Source organism: Oryctolagus cuniculus, chromosome 15 (assembly GCF_964237555.1).
Source record: "Oryctolagus cuniculus chromosome 15, mOryCun1.1, whole genome shotgun sequence".
NCBI lineage: Eukaryota > Metazoa > Chordata > Mammalia > Lagomorpha > Leporidae > Oryctolagus > Oryctolagus cuniculus.
The window spans coordinates 38,435,445-38,448,590 of record NC_091446.1 but is presented as its reverse complement, the minus strand read 5'-3'; the positions used below and the strand labels follow the sequence as shown (position 1 = coordinate 38,448,590).

The 13,146-nt window shown below is 42.0% G+C and overlaps 1 protein-coding gene across 15 annotated transcripts in view; it reads right to left on the bottom strand.

The window, feature by feature from the left end:
* CPEB3 (cytoplasmic polyadenylation element binding protein 3) overlaps positions 1 to 13,146 on the bottom strand; it is a 276,322-nt gene that overhangs the window by 72,224 nt on the left and 190,952 nt on the right. Inside the window, exon 11 of one of the 15 annotated variants that reach the window (XM_051823388.2) lies at positions 1 to 11,747. The exons of the other annotated variants lie outside the window; for them this stretch is intronic. Within the exon in view, the coding sequence (XP_051679348.2) occupies positions 11,700 to 11,747 (48 nt within the window). The 3' untranslated portion in view covers positions 1 to 11,699. The remainder of the gene's footprint in view (positions 11,748 to 13,146) is intronic. 15 annotated transcript variants of the gene reach the window in all.

The following is a 13,146-nucleotide window of genomic DNA, read 5'->3' as shown; positions in this document are numbered from 1 at the left end:
TAAAAAAATGTAGCAGGAGTGGTGCAGTGTAGTAGTAGACTAAGCCTCCGCCTGCAGCACTGGCATCCCATAAGGATACTGATCCAAGTCCTGACTGCTCCTCTTCTAATCCAGTTCTCTGCTTATGGCCTCGGAAAGCAGTGGAAGATGGTCCAAGTCCTTGGGCCCTTGCACCCACGTGGGAGACCCGGAAGACGCTCCTGGCTCCTGGTTTTGGATTGGCCCAGCTCCAGCCATTACAGCCATTTGGGGAGTGAACAAGCAGATGGAGGACCTTTCTCTCTCTCCCTATCTTTCTCTCCGTAACTGTACTTTTTTTTTTTTTTAAAGATGTATTTATTTTTATTTGAAAGTCAGAGTTACACAGAAAGAGGAGAGGCAGAGAGAGAGGTCTTCCATCCGCTGGTTCACTCCCCAGTTGGCCGCAACGGCCAGAGCTGCACCTATCTGAAGCCAAGAGCCAGGAGCCTTTTCTGGGTCTCCCAATGACTTGGGCCATCTTCTACTGCTTTCCCAGGCCATAGCAGAGAGCTGGATCGGAAGAGGAGCAGCTGGGACTAGAACCAGCGCCCATATGGGATGCCAGTGCTTCAGGCCAGGGCGTTAACCTGCTGCACCATAGGGCTGGCCCCTGTAACTGTACTTTTCAAACAAATAAATAAAGTCTTTAAAAAAATAAATTAAATAAAAAAGATAGTTAAAAAAATCTGTGAGAATCTGACGCTGGTGCTGAGCTATAGCTGGTAAAGCACCTCCTGTGATGCCAGTCCATGTCCCAGTTGCTCTGCTTCTGATCCAGTTCTCTGCTAATGGCTCGGAAAAAGCAGCAGCAGATGGTCCAACTGCTTGGGCCCCTGTCACCCATGTGGGAGACCTGGAAGAAACTCCTGGTTTCTGGCTTTGGCTTGGTCCAGTGCTGGCTGCTGCAGCCACCTGGGGAGTGAACCAGCAGATGGAAAATCTCTCCCTTTCTCTCTGTAACTTGTACTTCCAAATCAATCAATCAAACCTTTTTAAAAAATCTGCAAAATATATAACTGACATTGCATCACAGCCTCAGGTATACAGACACACAGCACACTGGCTATGTGACAACCTCAGTGGCCTCAGCTTCTCTTACTCTGAGGGATTGGATTAATTTTTTCCATGTTAAGAATAAACACTCCCCAAGAGATACTAACCAGATGATTCCACCTACCCTCCTGGGTTACAGAACCTGAATGTTCTACTGAGATAACTAATTAGCAAATTGGTGACAAGGAGATATTATCTACTTAAACAACCTCTACACTCAAATATGAACAGGGAAGAAGAACATTTTAATTCCTCTAAAGAGTTTTCATGTCAAAAATAATCACAGTTCCAGGGAAGGAGACATGAAAAGACAGAACAGCACAGGAGAGCTCAGGAGTCAAGGACAGGAAAGGAAGCATGGACTAAAGGTTCCAGTCCATTCAAAGAGGACTTTCTTCTTTAGATGACCAGGACCCAAACTCCCTTTAAAAAACTATTTCCAGTCAAAGGCTCTGGATTCTCAGTGCTTCAAAATAAGTCCAGGTAGGATTAGTTCAGATGACATTTGAATCCAATGCTGGGTGTAAATTCTTTTCAAAAGGTCAAGTCAAACACAGCTATAGCTACAGTTGGAAGCTTTGAAGCCAGATCAGGCAGGAGCCTGTAACAGCAGCGAGATAACAGATGGGTTGTAGGAGTCCCAGGCTAAGGCTATGGGCAGAAATAGGCTCAGAACAGCTCATCAGAGCCCTCACTTCTTTTGCTACTGAGTCCTTTTATATATGTGGCCAGGGACAAAGCATAGTGTTATCAGCACTTTTGTTAATATGGTTATTCGGTCATAATAATCTTCATGCAGGCTAAAAAGATAAAAACTCTGGTAGTCTTCAGCAAATTCAGGCTCAATATGTTTTCATTAAAGAGAGAAAGACAGTGAAAAAAGATCAAATTTGTGAAGTACTTTAAAGTGCTACCAAAAGCACTTTAAGTGTAATGGATAACATTTCATTAGAGAAAAAATGAGTTATTCTAAAGAGCATGCTACTGGAAGCAAATAATGTGCCATGACTTGGGTATCACAACATTCTTTAAATAACAAAAATTATTTCAAAGTCCCAAATCGGCTAACTAAAAGTCAGTCTCCTTAGTCTTCAACAGTAACCTAAAATACAGTCAAGGGGGTATTATTTGCCTATGATATACTGATTTCAAACTATTTTTCTTAGGGTGGTTGTTTAGCTAACCAGTTAAACCTCTGGGTTGGAATGCCTGTGTTCTACATCCAAGAGCTTAGGTTTGATGCCCGGCTCTGGTCCCTGACTGCAGTTTCCTAAGTGGACCCTGGGAGGCAGCAGGTGATGGCTCAAGTGGTTGACTTCCTGACACCCATGTGGAAGACTAGGGTTGAGTCCCTGGTACTGGGCTTTGGCCCTCTGGTCACTGCAGGCATTTGGTGAGTGAATCAGCAGATGAGAGCCCTTTATCTCTGCCTCAGTCTGCCTCTCAGAAAACAAAACAAAAAATGTCCTTCTTATATAGAAAGTTTTTTTTTTTAATGATTTATTTATTTGAAAGGCAAAGTTATAGAAAGAGAGGCAGAGATCGAGAGAGAAATAGATCTTCCATCTGCTTGTTTACTACCCAAATGGCCACAATTACCTGGGCAAGGCCAGGCTGAAGCCAGAAAGCAGGAGCTAGGAACACCATCATGGCCTCCCATGTGGGTAGCAAGTGTCCAAGCACTTGGGCCATCTTCCGTTGCTTTCTCAGGCATGTTAGCAGGGAGAGATGGATCAGAAATGAAGTAGCCAAGACTCAAACTGGCACTCACTTGGGATACTGTGCCACAACAACGGCCCCTAGAAACATTTTGATGTCATTTTAGAAAGATGCAACAGATAATCTCCAGAAAAGATAAAGAACTACAAATACTAAAGAGACTATCAATCACACCTTCAATGTCCTTAGTCAAAACCCTTCCTGGGTAGAAAAGATATAGTAAGTGGAACATACTTGGAAAAAAGGAACTGAGAGAGGGAAAAATAATCAACTGCTCATTAAGATTCTGAATTTGAGCATGAAAAAAGGAAAGAAACTGAAAATAGTACTTTCCTCACTGGGTTACATAGCATATTTTTCCCAAGATAGAGCACACTATGAAAGAAAATTTTTTAAAAAATTGTATATTGTATCCTTGGATCTTCACAATTAAGCTTAGCATATTAGTATAGAAATACTATTACATAAATATTCTAATATGTTCTAGGATAAACCAGCCTGTCTTTCTTTAAGTAATCATTTCCAAACTCACTTTATTTGAAAAAAAATTTTAAATAAATAGATACTAGAATCCCAACAGACTCATGTCTTACGGAGTATACATCCTCAAATGGCCTGGGCCAGTCTTAAGCCAGAAGCAGGAACTCTACCCGGGTCTCCCAGGTGGGTGGCAGGGGCCCAGGTAATTGGGCTACTACCTTCTACCTCCCAGGGAAAAGCATTTTAATTCACATGCCACACACACACACACAAACACACACACACACATATAGACTCCTCCTTCGAGTAATATGATAAAAGGTACAGTTAAGACTAAACCCCTAGATTGGCTCATTCTAGTCTAGTATCCTTTTTCTCCTAGTAAAAAGGTCCCTACAACTTATGTTTACTGAATGATGCAGTTAAAGTTATAAATATTTGATTTACAAATTTCTTGGTGACAACATGATTAAGTTGTGCTAATCATACTGGTCAGAGGGAGGCTATGATGTTTACAAACTAATTATTAACATCAATAAATAATATGCTTTTGCTAGACTAAGGGCAATTTAACTGATTCTACCTTTTACAAATTTTCCCAAGACCACAGAGAGCAAAGAGGTAGAAAAATAACCCTGTAACAAGATTATGCATTTTCAATGATCTCATTTTTCACACTATAAAAATTTTCTATACATAAGTGAGCTAGACCTGCGTTATAAGGAAAACTGGATTTAGGAGAACTTTCACAACTTAAGTGTTCATTTGGCATCACTTCTAAAAATACCATTAAAACTGACAGAATGAGTTCAGGCATCACCTTTTGCCCTTGTTGTATTTAAATATTTTAAACTGTTCCAGTTTTTCACAGAAACACTGTTCAAAGGAATACAAGTAAATTTTAATCCTAAACTCTATTTCAAAATCTCTCCATTATCAGAGAAAAGATTCTGGTAAAAACATCTTTTTCTAGATGAAAGAGGAAAAACTCTTTAATCTTTTAAACAGAAAATGTATCCAGGTGTTTACATCTATAAAAAGAACTTAAAAGTCTCTACATATGTGTCCTGACTCACATCAAACTGGTACACTGGTGGATTGGCAGCCATGCTAATTTTTCTTTTAGTGTAAGTGCTGCCAAAGCAAGCATGCTAATTTTTCTTTTTAGTGTCAACTTCAACTATTTCATTTTTCAAAAATATTCCTTTATTTATTTGCTTGCTTATTTATTTATTTTAAAAGTACTGTTGGGGCCTGCTTTGTGGCGAAGCTGGTTAAGCTGCTGCCTTCAGCGACGGCATCCCATGTGGGCACCAGTTTGGGTCCCAGCTGCTCTACTTCCTATCTAGCTCCTCCTAATGCTCCTGGGAAAGAAGCTGAGGATGGCCCAAGTGCTTGGTCCCCTGCACCCATGTGGAAGACATGGAGGAGGCTCCTGGCTTCTGGTTTCAGCCTGGCCCAGCCCTCGCCATTGAGGCCATTTGGGAAGTGAGCCAATGGATGGAAGATCTCTCTGTGTTTCCCTCTCTCTGTAACTCTGCCTTTCAAATAAGCAAAATAAATCTTTTTTAAAAAGTAATGTAACAGAGAGAGAGGGAGAGACAGAAATCTCCTATCTGTTGGTTCACTCCCCAGATGGTCACAAGAACCAGGGCTGCGCCAGGCTGAGGCAGGTACCAGGAACTCCATCAGGGTCTCCAACACAGCTGGCAGGGGCTCAAGTACCAGCGGCATCATCTGCTGCTTCCCAGGAGCATCAGGAGGGAGCTGGATTTGAAGCAGAGCAGCCAGAACTCAAACCAGCACAAGGATATGGAATGTGGGCAACGCAGAGGTAGCTTAACCTGCTGTGCCACAACGTCTTCCCCAACTTCAGTTACTATCCTTACAGTAAGGACTTTTAATGGAACTGAGTAGATACTTTAAAAGAAAAAAAAAAAGAGCAAACACCTGGACATGGTAGAGTAAAAGCAAAAATCAAACAAGCCAGGGTCAGCGTCAGATCAACATCTGAACAGCGTAACAACTTCACAGACCACTTCTTCATCTGCCATTGTGCATCTGTGCAATAAACTACAAGGCTAGCCCTGGTGGTCTTAACGACCAAGGACAACGCGGGCAAGACTAAAAGGCTAAGTAACTTGCCTAAGGTCCTACCAGGACCGTGAGAAAAGCTAGGAGCAGACAGAATCACCCAATTCCCAAGCCAGCGCTGCTTTGTTCTACTGCAACTCTTCTCTGGGAGGTGGGGTAAAGGATGGGGCTGCAGTGTAGCTCCCCTCCCCCCAGTACCCTATTAGTGTTCTAGAATGCCTCAGTCACCAGTAAGAGATTATCACAGGACTCACATACTCTGAGGTAGAAGAAACATGGCTAAGAACAGTTGTGCTGAGTATTACAAAACCTTGATACTGGTAACACAGGAACAAATTACTACTTGACTAATAACTGGTGAACATGAGCCACAAAATATGCATAATGTAAATCTTAACTGATTTCAAGATGTTAATGATTTTTCCTTGGGAGTAAAAACTAAGGCATACATTACATCTGTGTCATTTAATAATAATGTTTCATAATGAGGGTCATTGTGATACTAAAAATACCAAATATTTTCATTAAATGTTATGATCCAGTAGAGTTGTATTGGTTAACAATGATCTGAAAAAGGTTTTATATGAAGATTTAACATAAATGAAAAGCAAAGGGGCCACACTGACAGCATCCAATATGAGACACAGGTTCAAGTCCCAGACGCTCCACTTGCGATCCATCTCCCTGCCAATGTTGCTGGGAAAGCAGTACTTGGGCCCCTGCTACCTTTGTGGGAGACTTGGTTTTGACCTGGCCCAGTTCTGGCCACTGCAGTCATTTGGGGAGTGAACCTGAGGATGAAAGATCTACCTCTTTCTGTAACTTTGCCTTTCAAATAAATAAATAAATCTTTTTTTTTTTTAAATGAAAACCAAAAGCAACACAACTGCAAAAGGGGACCAACACTGTGGCACAGCTGCCTGTAACAGCAGCATCCCATATTAAAGGACCAGTTTGAGTCATGGCTGCTCTGCTTCTGTTCCAGCACCCTGATAATGTGCCTGGGAAGAGAGCAGAGGCTGATTCAAGTGCTGGGGCCTCTGCCATTCCTGTGGGAGACCTGAGTGGAGTTCCAGGTTCCTGTCTTTGGCCTGGGCTGGGTCAGGCTGTTGTAGTTACTTGGGGAGTAAAACAGTGAATGGAAGATCGATCTCTCTTTCTCTCTCTTTCTCTTTGGGTGTGTGTGTGTGTGTTCCATAACTGTCTTTTTTTTAAAAATATTTATTTATTTACTTGAAAGTCAGAGTTACACAGAGAGAGGAGAGGCAGAGAGAGAGAGGGAGAGAGGTCTTCCATCCACTGGTTCACTCCCCAACTGGCCACAACGGCCGGAACTGTGCTGATCTGAAGCCAGGAGCCAGGAGCTTTCTCCGGGTCTCCCACGTGGGTGCAGGGGCCCAAGGACTTGGGCCATCTTCTACTGCTTTCCCAGGCCATAGCAGAGAGCTGGATCGGAAGTGGAGCAGCCAGGATTAGAACCAGCGCCCATATGGGATGCCGGCGCTTCAGGCCAGGGCGTTAACCCACTGCGCCATAGCGCTGGCCCCCATAACTCTCTAATAAATAAACAAATATAATCTTTAAAAAAAAAAACAGCAAAAAGCACAGAAAACTTTCAAACTTATAATAATGTTCAAAATGATTTAAACACACTAGAAACTCCTGAAACATTCCAGACGTGCCCTGATTCATGCAATTCAAATTCCTGAAAAGTTATTTCAAACAATATATATAATATAATATAAAATTCAATAAGGGATCTACAATATCAGGGGTTCCTAACCTGGGTCGATGGAAAAAAGGACTTCATAGAAAAAATGGGTCTGAAGAAAAATTGGGCCCTGGATGAGCAGCAAGGCTTGGGAAGTAAGTCCCACGAGCAGAAGTTGCTCGGCTCAATTGGCAGGGGTCTTGGGAGGGTCGGCAAACCTCACCCAGATTCTCTGCTGGTGCAAAATAAGAGGGGTTGGACAAACTCATGGTCTAAATATCAAAGACCACCTAAATGGCAAACCTAAATTTCTTTATCACTCGTGTGTTCTTCACTAAGTAAAGGAAAGCTGAGCAGAGTGCTCTCTGATAAATGGATAAGCCAAAGGCTGGGATCCAAGGGCCTCCACCTGGGATCACCTCTAAAACAGCCAGCATTCATTCAAAGTAAATAATTAATGTATATCCACTGTGTGTCAGGGATTGAGTAAACAGTAGTTAGCTTAACAGAATGCAGTTATTACCCTCATGGATTGTCCTGTTTGACAGAGTAGATGTATATTAAACACGGCATTATTTCAATACAGTGGTGTTTAATTCTACAAAGGCTGGGAATTATGACAATGAAGAAAGGGTTCCAAAACACATCACAATTGGCGTAGTGAGCTAAGCTGCTTCCTGCAAAGCCGGAATCCCCTATCAGAGTGCCGGCTGGAGTCGAGGTTGCTCTGCTTCCCATCCACCTTCCCGCTAATGTGCCTGTGCAGGCAGAGAAGGATGGCCCAGGCATCTGGGCCTCTGCCATCACATGGGAAACCTGATGGGGCTCCAGGCTACTGGCTTTGACCAAGCCCATCCCCGACTATTTCAGCCATTTGGGGAATAAACCAGCAGATGGAAGATATCTCCTTTCTCTCTCTCTCACTCTCGCTCTCTATCTCTATCTCTATCTCTCTCCTTCAAGTGAATAAGTAAATCCTAAAAAGAAAATCACTGGCTGGTGCCGTGGCTCACTTGGCTAATCTTCCACCTGTGGCGCCAGCACCCCGGTTCTAGTCCCGGTCAGGGCGCCGGATTCTGTCCTGGTTGCTCCGCTTCCAGTCCAGCTCTCTGCTGTGGCCCAGGAAGGCAGTTGAGGATGGCCCAAGTGCTTGGGCCCTGCACCTGCATGGGAGACCAGGAGGAAGCACCTGGCTCCTGGCTTCGGATTGGTGCAGTGTGCAGGCTGTAGTGGCCGTTTGTGGGGTGAACCAAAGGAAGGAAGACCTTTCTCTCTGTCTCTCTCTCTTACTGTCTAACTCTGCCTGTCAAAAGAAAAAGAAAAAGAAAAAGAAAATCACAATTAGGCTGACACCTGAAGGAAAAGGATTAGTCAGGTAAGAGTACATACAATGACCCTGAGAAACAGAGAAGAAAACCAATTTTGGCTGATAAAGGGGGAGAAAATGGAGAGCTAAGGCAGAAATATACAGTACCTGAAAGGTCATTTAGGCAATTTCAAAGATTTTGATATTTATCCTTAGGACAGTAAACATAATCAAAAGGTTTAAAGGCAAGGAAAGACTTAAATTATGATTTTGAAACATCACTCTGGTTGCTATGTAAATAAGTAAAGAACTGGACACAGAATAAAGTTGAACTGGTCAGACCAACAGGAAGTAACTTGAGATGAGCATCAACTTGAGATATCCAATATCCCAACAGCCTTCCATGGTGCTACTAGCCCGCCCTCCCAAATATCATCATAAATTTACTGCACATAGTACTGAGTACCTGATGTGTGCCAAGCTTTCCCATTCAGGCACTTGGGCACAGGTGGCAGGGTCAAGATAGGGTAACTCTGTAAGGACCTACAACAGAAGTCCCTTCCACCTTATCAATCCTTCCAAATTAACATTAATTTATTTAACTTACTTGAGAGGCAGAAGCAGAGAGAGATCCTACCTACTGGTTCACTCAACAGATGCCCACAACTGCCAAGGGTAGGCCAGGCCAAATTAGGAACTGGAAACTTAATCCAGGTCTCTCATGTAGGTGCAGGGATCCAACCCCTTGAACTATCACTGCTACCTCTAAATGTATATTAGTAGTTAGTGGGAACTGGAAGTGAAGCTGGGACTTGAACCCAGGCACTCACTATGGGACATGGGTGTCCCAACTGGTAGCTTAACTAGTAGGCCAAACACTACCCCTAATGTACAAATGTATCAACTCAGTCCAACAAAGAGGACTCTAATCATAGATATCATGAGGTTCAGAAGTTTGCCTCAATTGCCCGGGGTACTTTGTTTTTGTGACTTTGAAGAACACAGGTTAAATAAGTACGATTCTGTCATTTCAATGAGCTAAGGGATTACAAAAGATAAACGCAGCATACCTCCCCATTGTCACTTCTGTGCAATTGATTCTTTAACTGCAGACTTAAAGGCTGTGCATTAAAATACTTCTTTCTGATTTTAAAACTGACCATAGTGATGGCTGCACAATGATGTAAATGTACTAAAATATTTTATTGTACATTTTAAATAAGTGAATTGTACAGTGTGTGAATCCACAGAATAGCTCAATAAAACTGTTACAAACAAAACACATCCTCATAGAAGATCATGATATCCTGGAAATGACAGCAAAAACGCAAGTGCCAAAGCTGCGGGATCCCCTGTTCCTGTCAATGGTGCATGCTGACATGTATTATTTTATATTCCATAGGTAAGCTAAAAAGAAGCTAAGATGGTGAGAACAAGTCTATAAAGTTGGATTTCCCTCATAAACCTCTCCATCTAAAAGCTTAGCCAAAGAGCAGCAGTAACAGTAATAAATATGCACTCTCCAAAGAGTTGTCCTTTTTGAACAAAACTAGTTGTACATAAAAGAGGCAAAGAAAATGCATGAGTCAATTTCTTTTTTATGTACCTCCCACAGTTTACACAGGAGTGCAACCAGAGAGAACACACTGGAATATGGTAGTTCCAGACACTTCACGGATTGTCTGACCTCATGGCCAAGCACTGCTGTGCTGCAGGTGGTCCCCTCCCACTCCCACAACATATACAGTGAAAGCGTTGTGTTGGAAACAGGAATCGAGTGTTCCTTAAAATGGCACCTACAGAAATGCTTAAAAAAAAAAAAAAAAACAAGTGATTCCACTGAACCAATATTTATAAAGATACAGACGGTAAAGGAGGCTCCTTTCTGCATAGAAAGATAATAAAGATTGATGCTATTTAGACTGGTCAAGATCTCAGCTTAAGAGCAACTGTAGGCTCTTATCAGAAGGAAGGAAAGAATCGATGTAGCAGCTTAGAATTTGCAATAAAAAGATCATGAGCACAGGTGGACCTGAGCTCCTCACTTTTAGCATGCCAGTTTCAGAACCTTTGCCATAAGACTGTTCCTAGAAACCTGAGGGGTGATTCAGAAAAAAAGATGTGTCTAAGGATAGAAAATCTCTGTAAATCATCATCAACAATCATTTTGTTTTCTGAGAAAGGAAAAGGATACCACCTATGGAAATACCGATGTGCTCATATATGATGGGAGCTCGCTAGGAAGCTCAAATTTAATCTTTGAGAGAAAGAAGAATTAAAAAAAAAAAACTATGAGTGAACATAAAAAGGCATCTAGGAAGGCTTCAGTTAACAGAGGTTCAAAATTCCAGAGACAACAAAATCAGGTGTTGTTGACTATGTTCAAAGCAAGAAGGCTGTAAGAAGGGGACAGAAAACAGGGAGAAAGGAGAGTGATGCTCACAAGTGAACCGTGACAAAGAAGCCAGCTTCCACCTGGTACATGAAGATGGATTGGGCCCTGGGGACAGCAGGGGGAGGCAGGGACTTCACCACTTTCAGTGATCCCAGTGCTCCCACTCCCATGACTCTCATGGACATGGAGTCCTCTCCTAGAATCCCTTTGGTTATCTCCAGGATCTGCGTGCCTTCTGTCTGGTTACTAGTTCTGGCTTCAGACAAAAACAAAGAAGCCTACTTCCACACAGATGAAAATCCAAAACTCTTCAAGTTTAAGTTTATTGCCTGGGTTTACCAGTGAGAGAGCCAGAGCAGTCTCAATGTAATGGAATCTGGCATATAAGAAACCCAAATGTACTGTCAACTGCATCAATAGTTAAGAGAATCTCCAAGGGACATCATGTGCTAATTTAACAAACGTTTTTGGATCTCTGAAGCTAAATCAAGCAATGGATAAGTTCTCAGGATCAGGCAGAGAAGGAGATCGACACCATGCCTGTCTTTGTTGAGGATTACTGCTATAAAAAAGGATGCTATGTGTACTTGAAAATCAGGAACACAGTTGAATACTTATTATCTCTCTGAATCACCATTAATTCCAAGGATATTTTAAAAATCTGAATAAATTGTTTTATTCATTTTAATTAAAAAATAAAGAAACATGGGGCCAGCATGTGGTGTAGCACGTTAAGCTGCCACCTGTGATGCCAGCGTCTGGGCGCCGGTTTGAATCCTGGCTGCTCCACTTCTGATCCAGCTCTCTGCCACGCCTGGGAAAGCAGTAGAAGATGGCCCAAGTGAGTGAGCCTTTGCACTCACGTGGGAGACCTGGAAGAAGCTCCGGGCTTTGGCCTGGCCCACCCCCGGCTGTTGAGGTCATCTGGGGAGTAACCAGTGGATGAAAGATCTCTCTCTCTGTAACGCCTTCAAATAAATAAATAGATCTTAAAAAGGAAAAACTGAAACAAAATACCACCATTTACTCACAACATGTTTATCCTAAGCACTGGTTTTTATAATTTGATCAAATAGTCATCATAAAACATGATTTTGTTGAATATAAAAGAAAATCCATCACCAATTGAAATTTCCACCTCCTAAGAAATTTGTCTACTACACAAAATTTGTCAAAATTGATTCTAGGGAGTACAGATGAAACTTCATAATAGAACATATTTACTACTTTATTAATTCCAGTCCAGTACATGCCCCAAGAATATCCTTCACTGAAAGTATTAACAGCCACGGCACAACTGCATACGCACGTGTTCAAGATTTGGTGCTATTCTCCCATCTACTCTTTCCATCTACTAGCTTAGCTCCCAGATTAGCTCCTACCATCTTCCATTCCCCGAAGCTTCCAAATAGTGGCAGAGCTGGGATTTAAGGGATTTAAAACCATGTTTGTCCACAAAAGCTACTGGCACACAAGGAGCTGGAGAGGCTGTTAAGAGGTACAGAACTGATCTGGCTCCAGTAACTTCGACTATGTATGGTCCGGCAGAGAATTTCTTGCAGAAATTAAAAATTTTATATATATACTCCTGAAATTTAAAAGTCCAAGTTTATTTGTTCTAAGTGTGCTATGTAGTACAAGTCAACAGCTCGCAACCTTCATTAAGGCACTCTTAGCATCACTTTTTAAAAATATATAATATTTTAATATATTAACAATGTAAGGTGCAGAATAACATGATAATTATCATTTTTAGGTAAATTAAAAATATGTATATTATGGCACAGGGACAAATATTTAAGGGAAGGAAACAAGAAACTAATGTATTTGCTTTTCTGGAAGACGAACTGTTTGAGAAGGCTGTTAATTTCCATTTTTTGTTCCATTCTACAAATTTACATTTTTAACCATGTGAATTTTTAAAAAATACCAACTGGCTTATCCAAATAGACACAGTGGGTCATTTTTCTTCTTTACATGAGAAGTAAAACCAGCCTAATGTTGTTCTCATTTAATGCTGTTTGAATGTAAGAGTCTGACAGTTCCTATTCAGAATCAACCAATAATGCAGAGCACTGCTATGTAACAAAGCTAAAATTGGGAATTTCACTATTACTGGCACTTGGTCTTCACACTGTTCAGGGAATGAGGTTGTGAGATGCAAGCACACAGACAAGGAAACCAAGGCCACGAGAGCTGCAGCGAGCTGCCCTGGGCCGTACAGCTTGATAGGAGCAAGGCCAGACTTAAGAGCTCTAGCAAGACTGCTGCAAGCAATTCTTTAACCTTGGTCATTCTCAGCCTGAGGCTCTGGGAGGGGATCTGAGGAGTGCCCAGACCACAGTAGCTTGCACACCCCCTAGATCT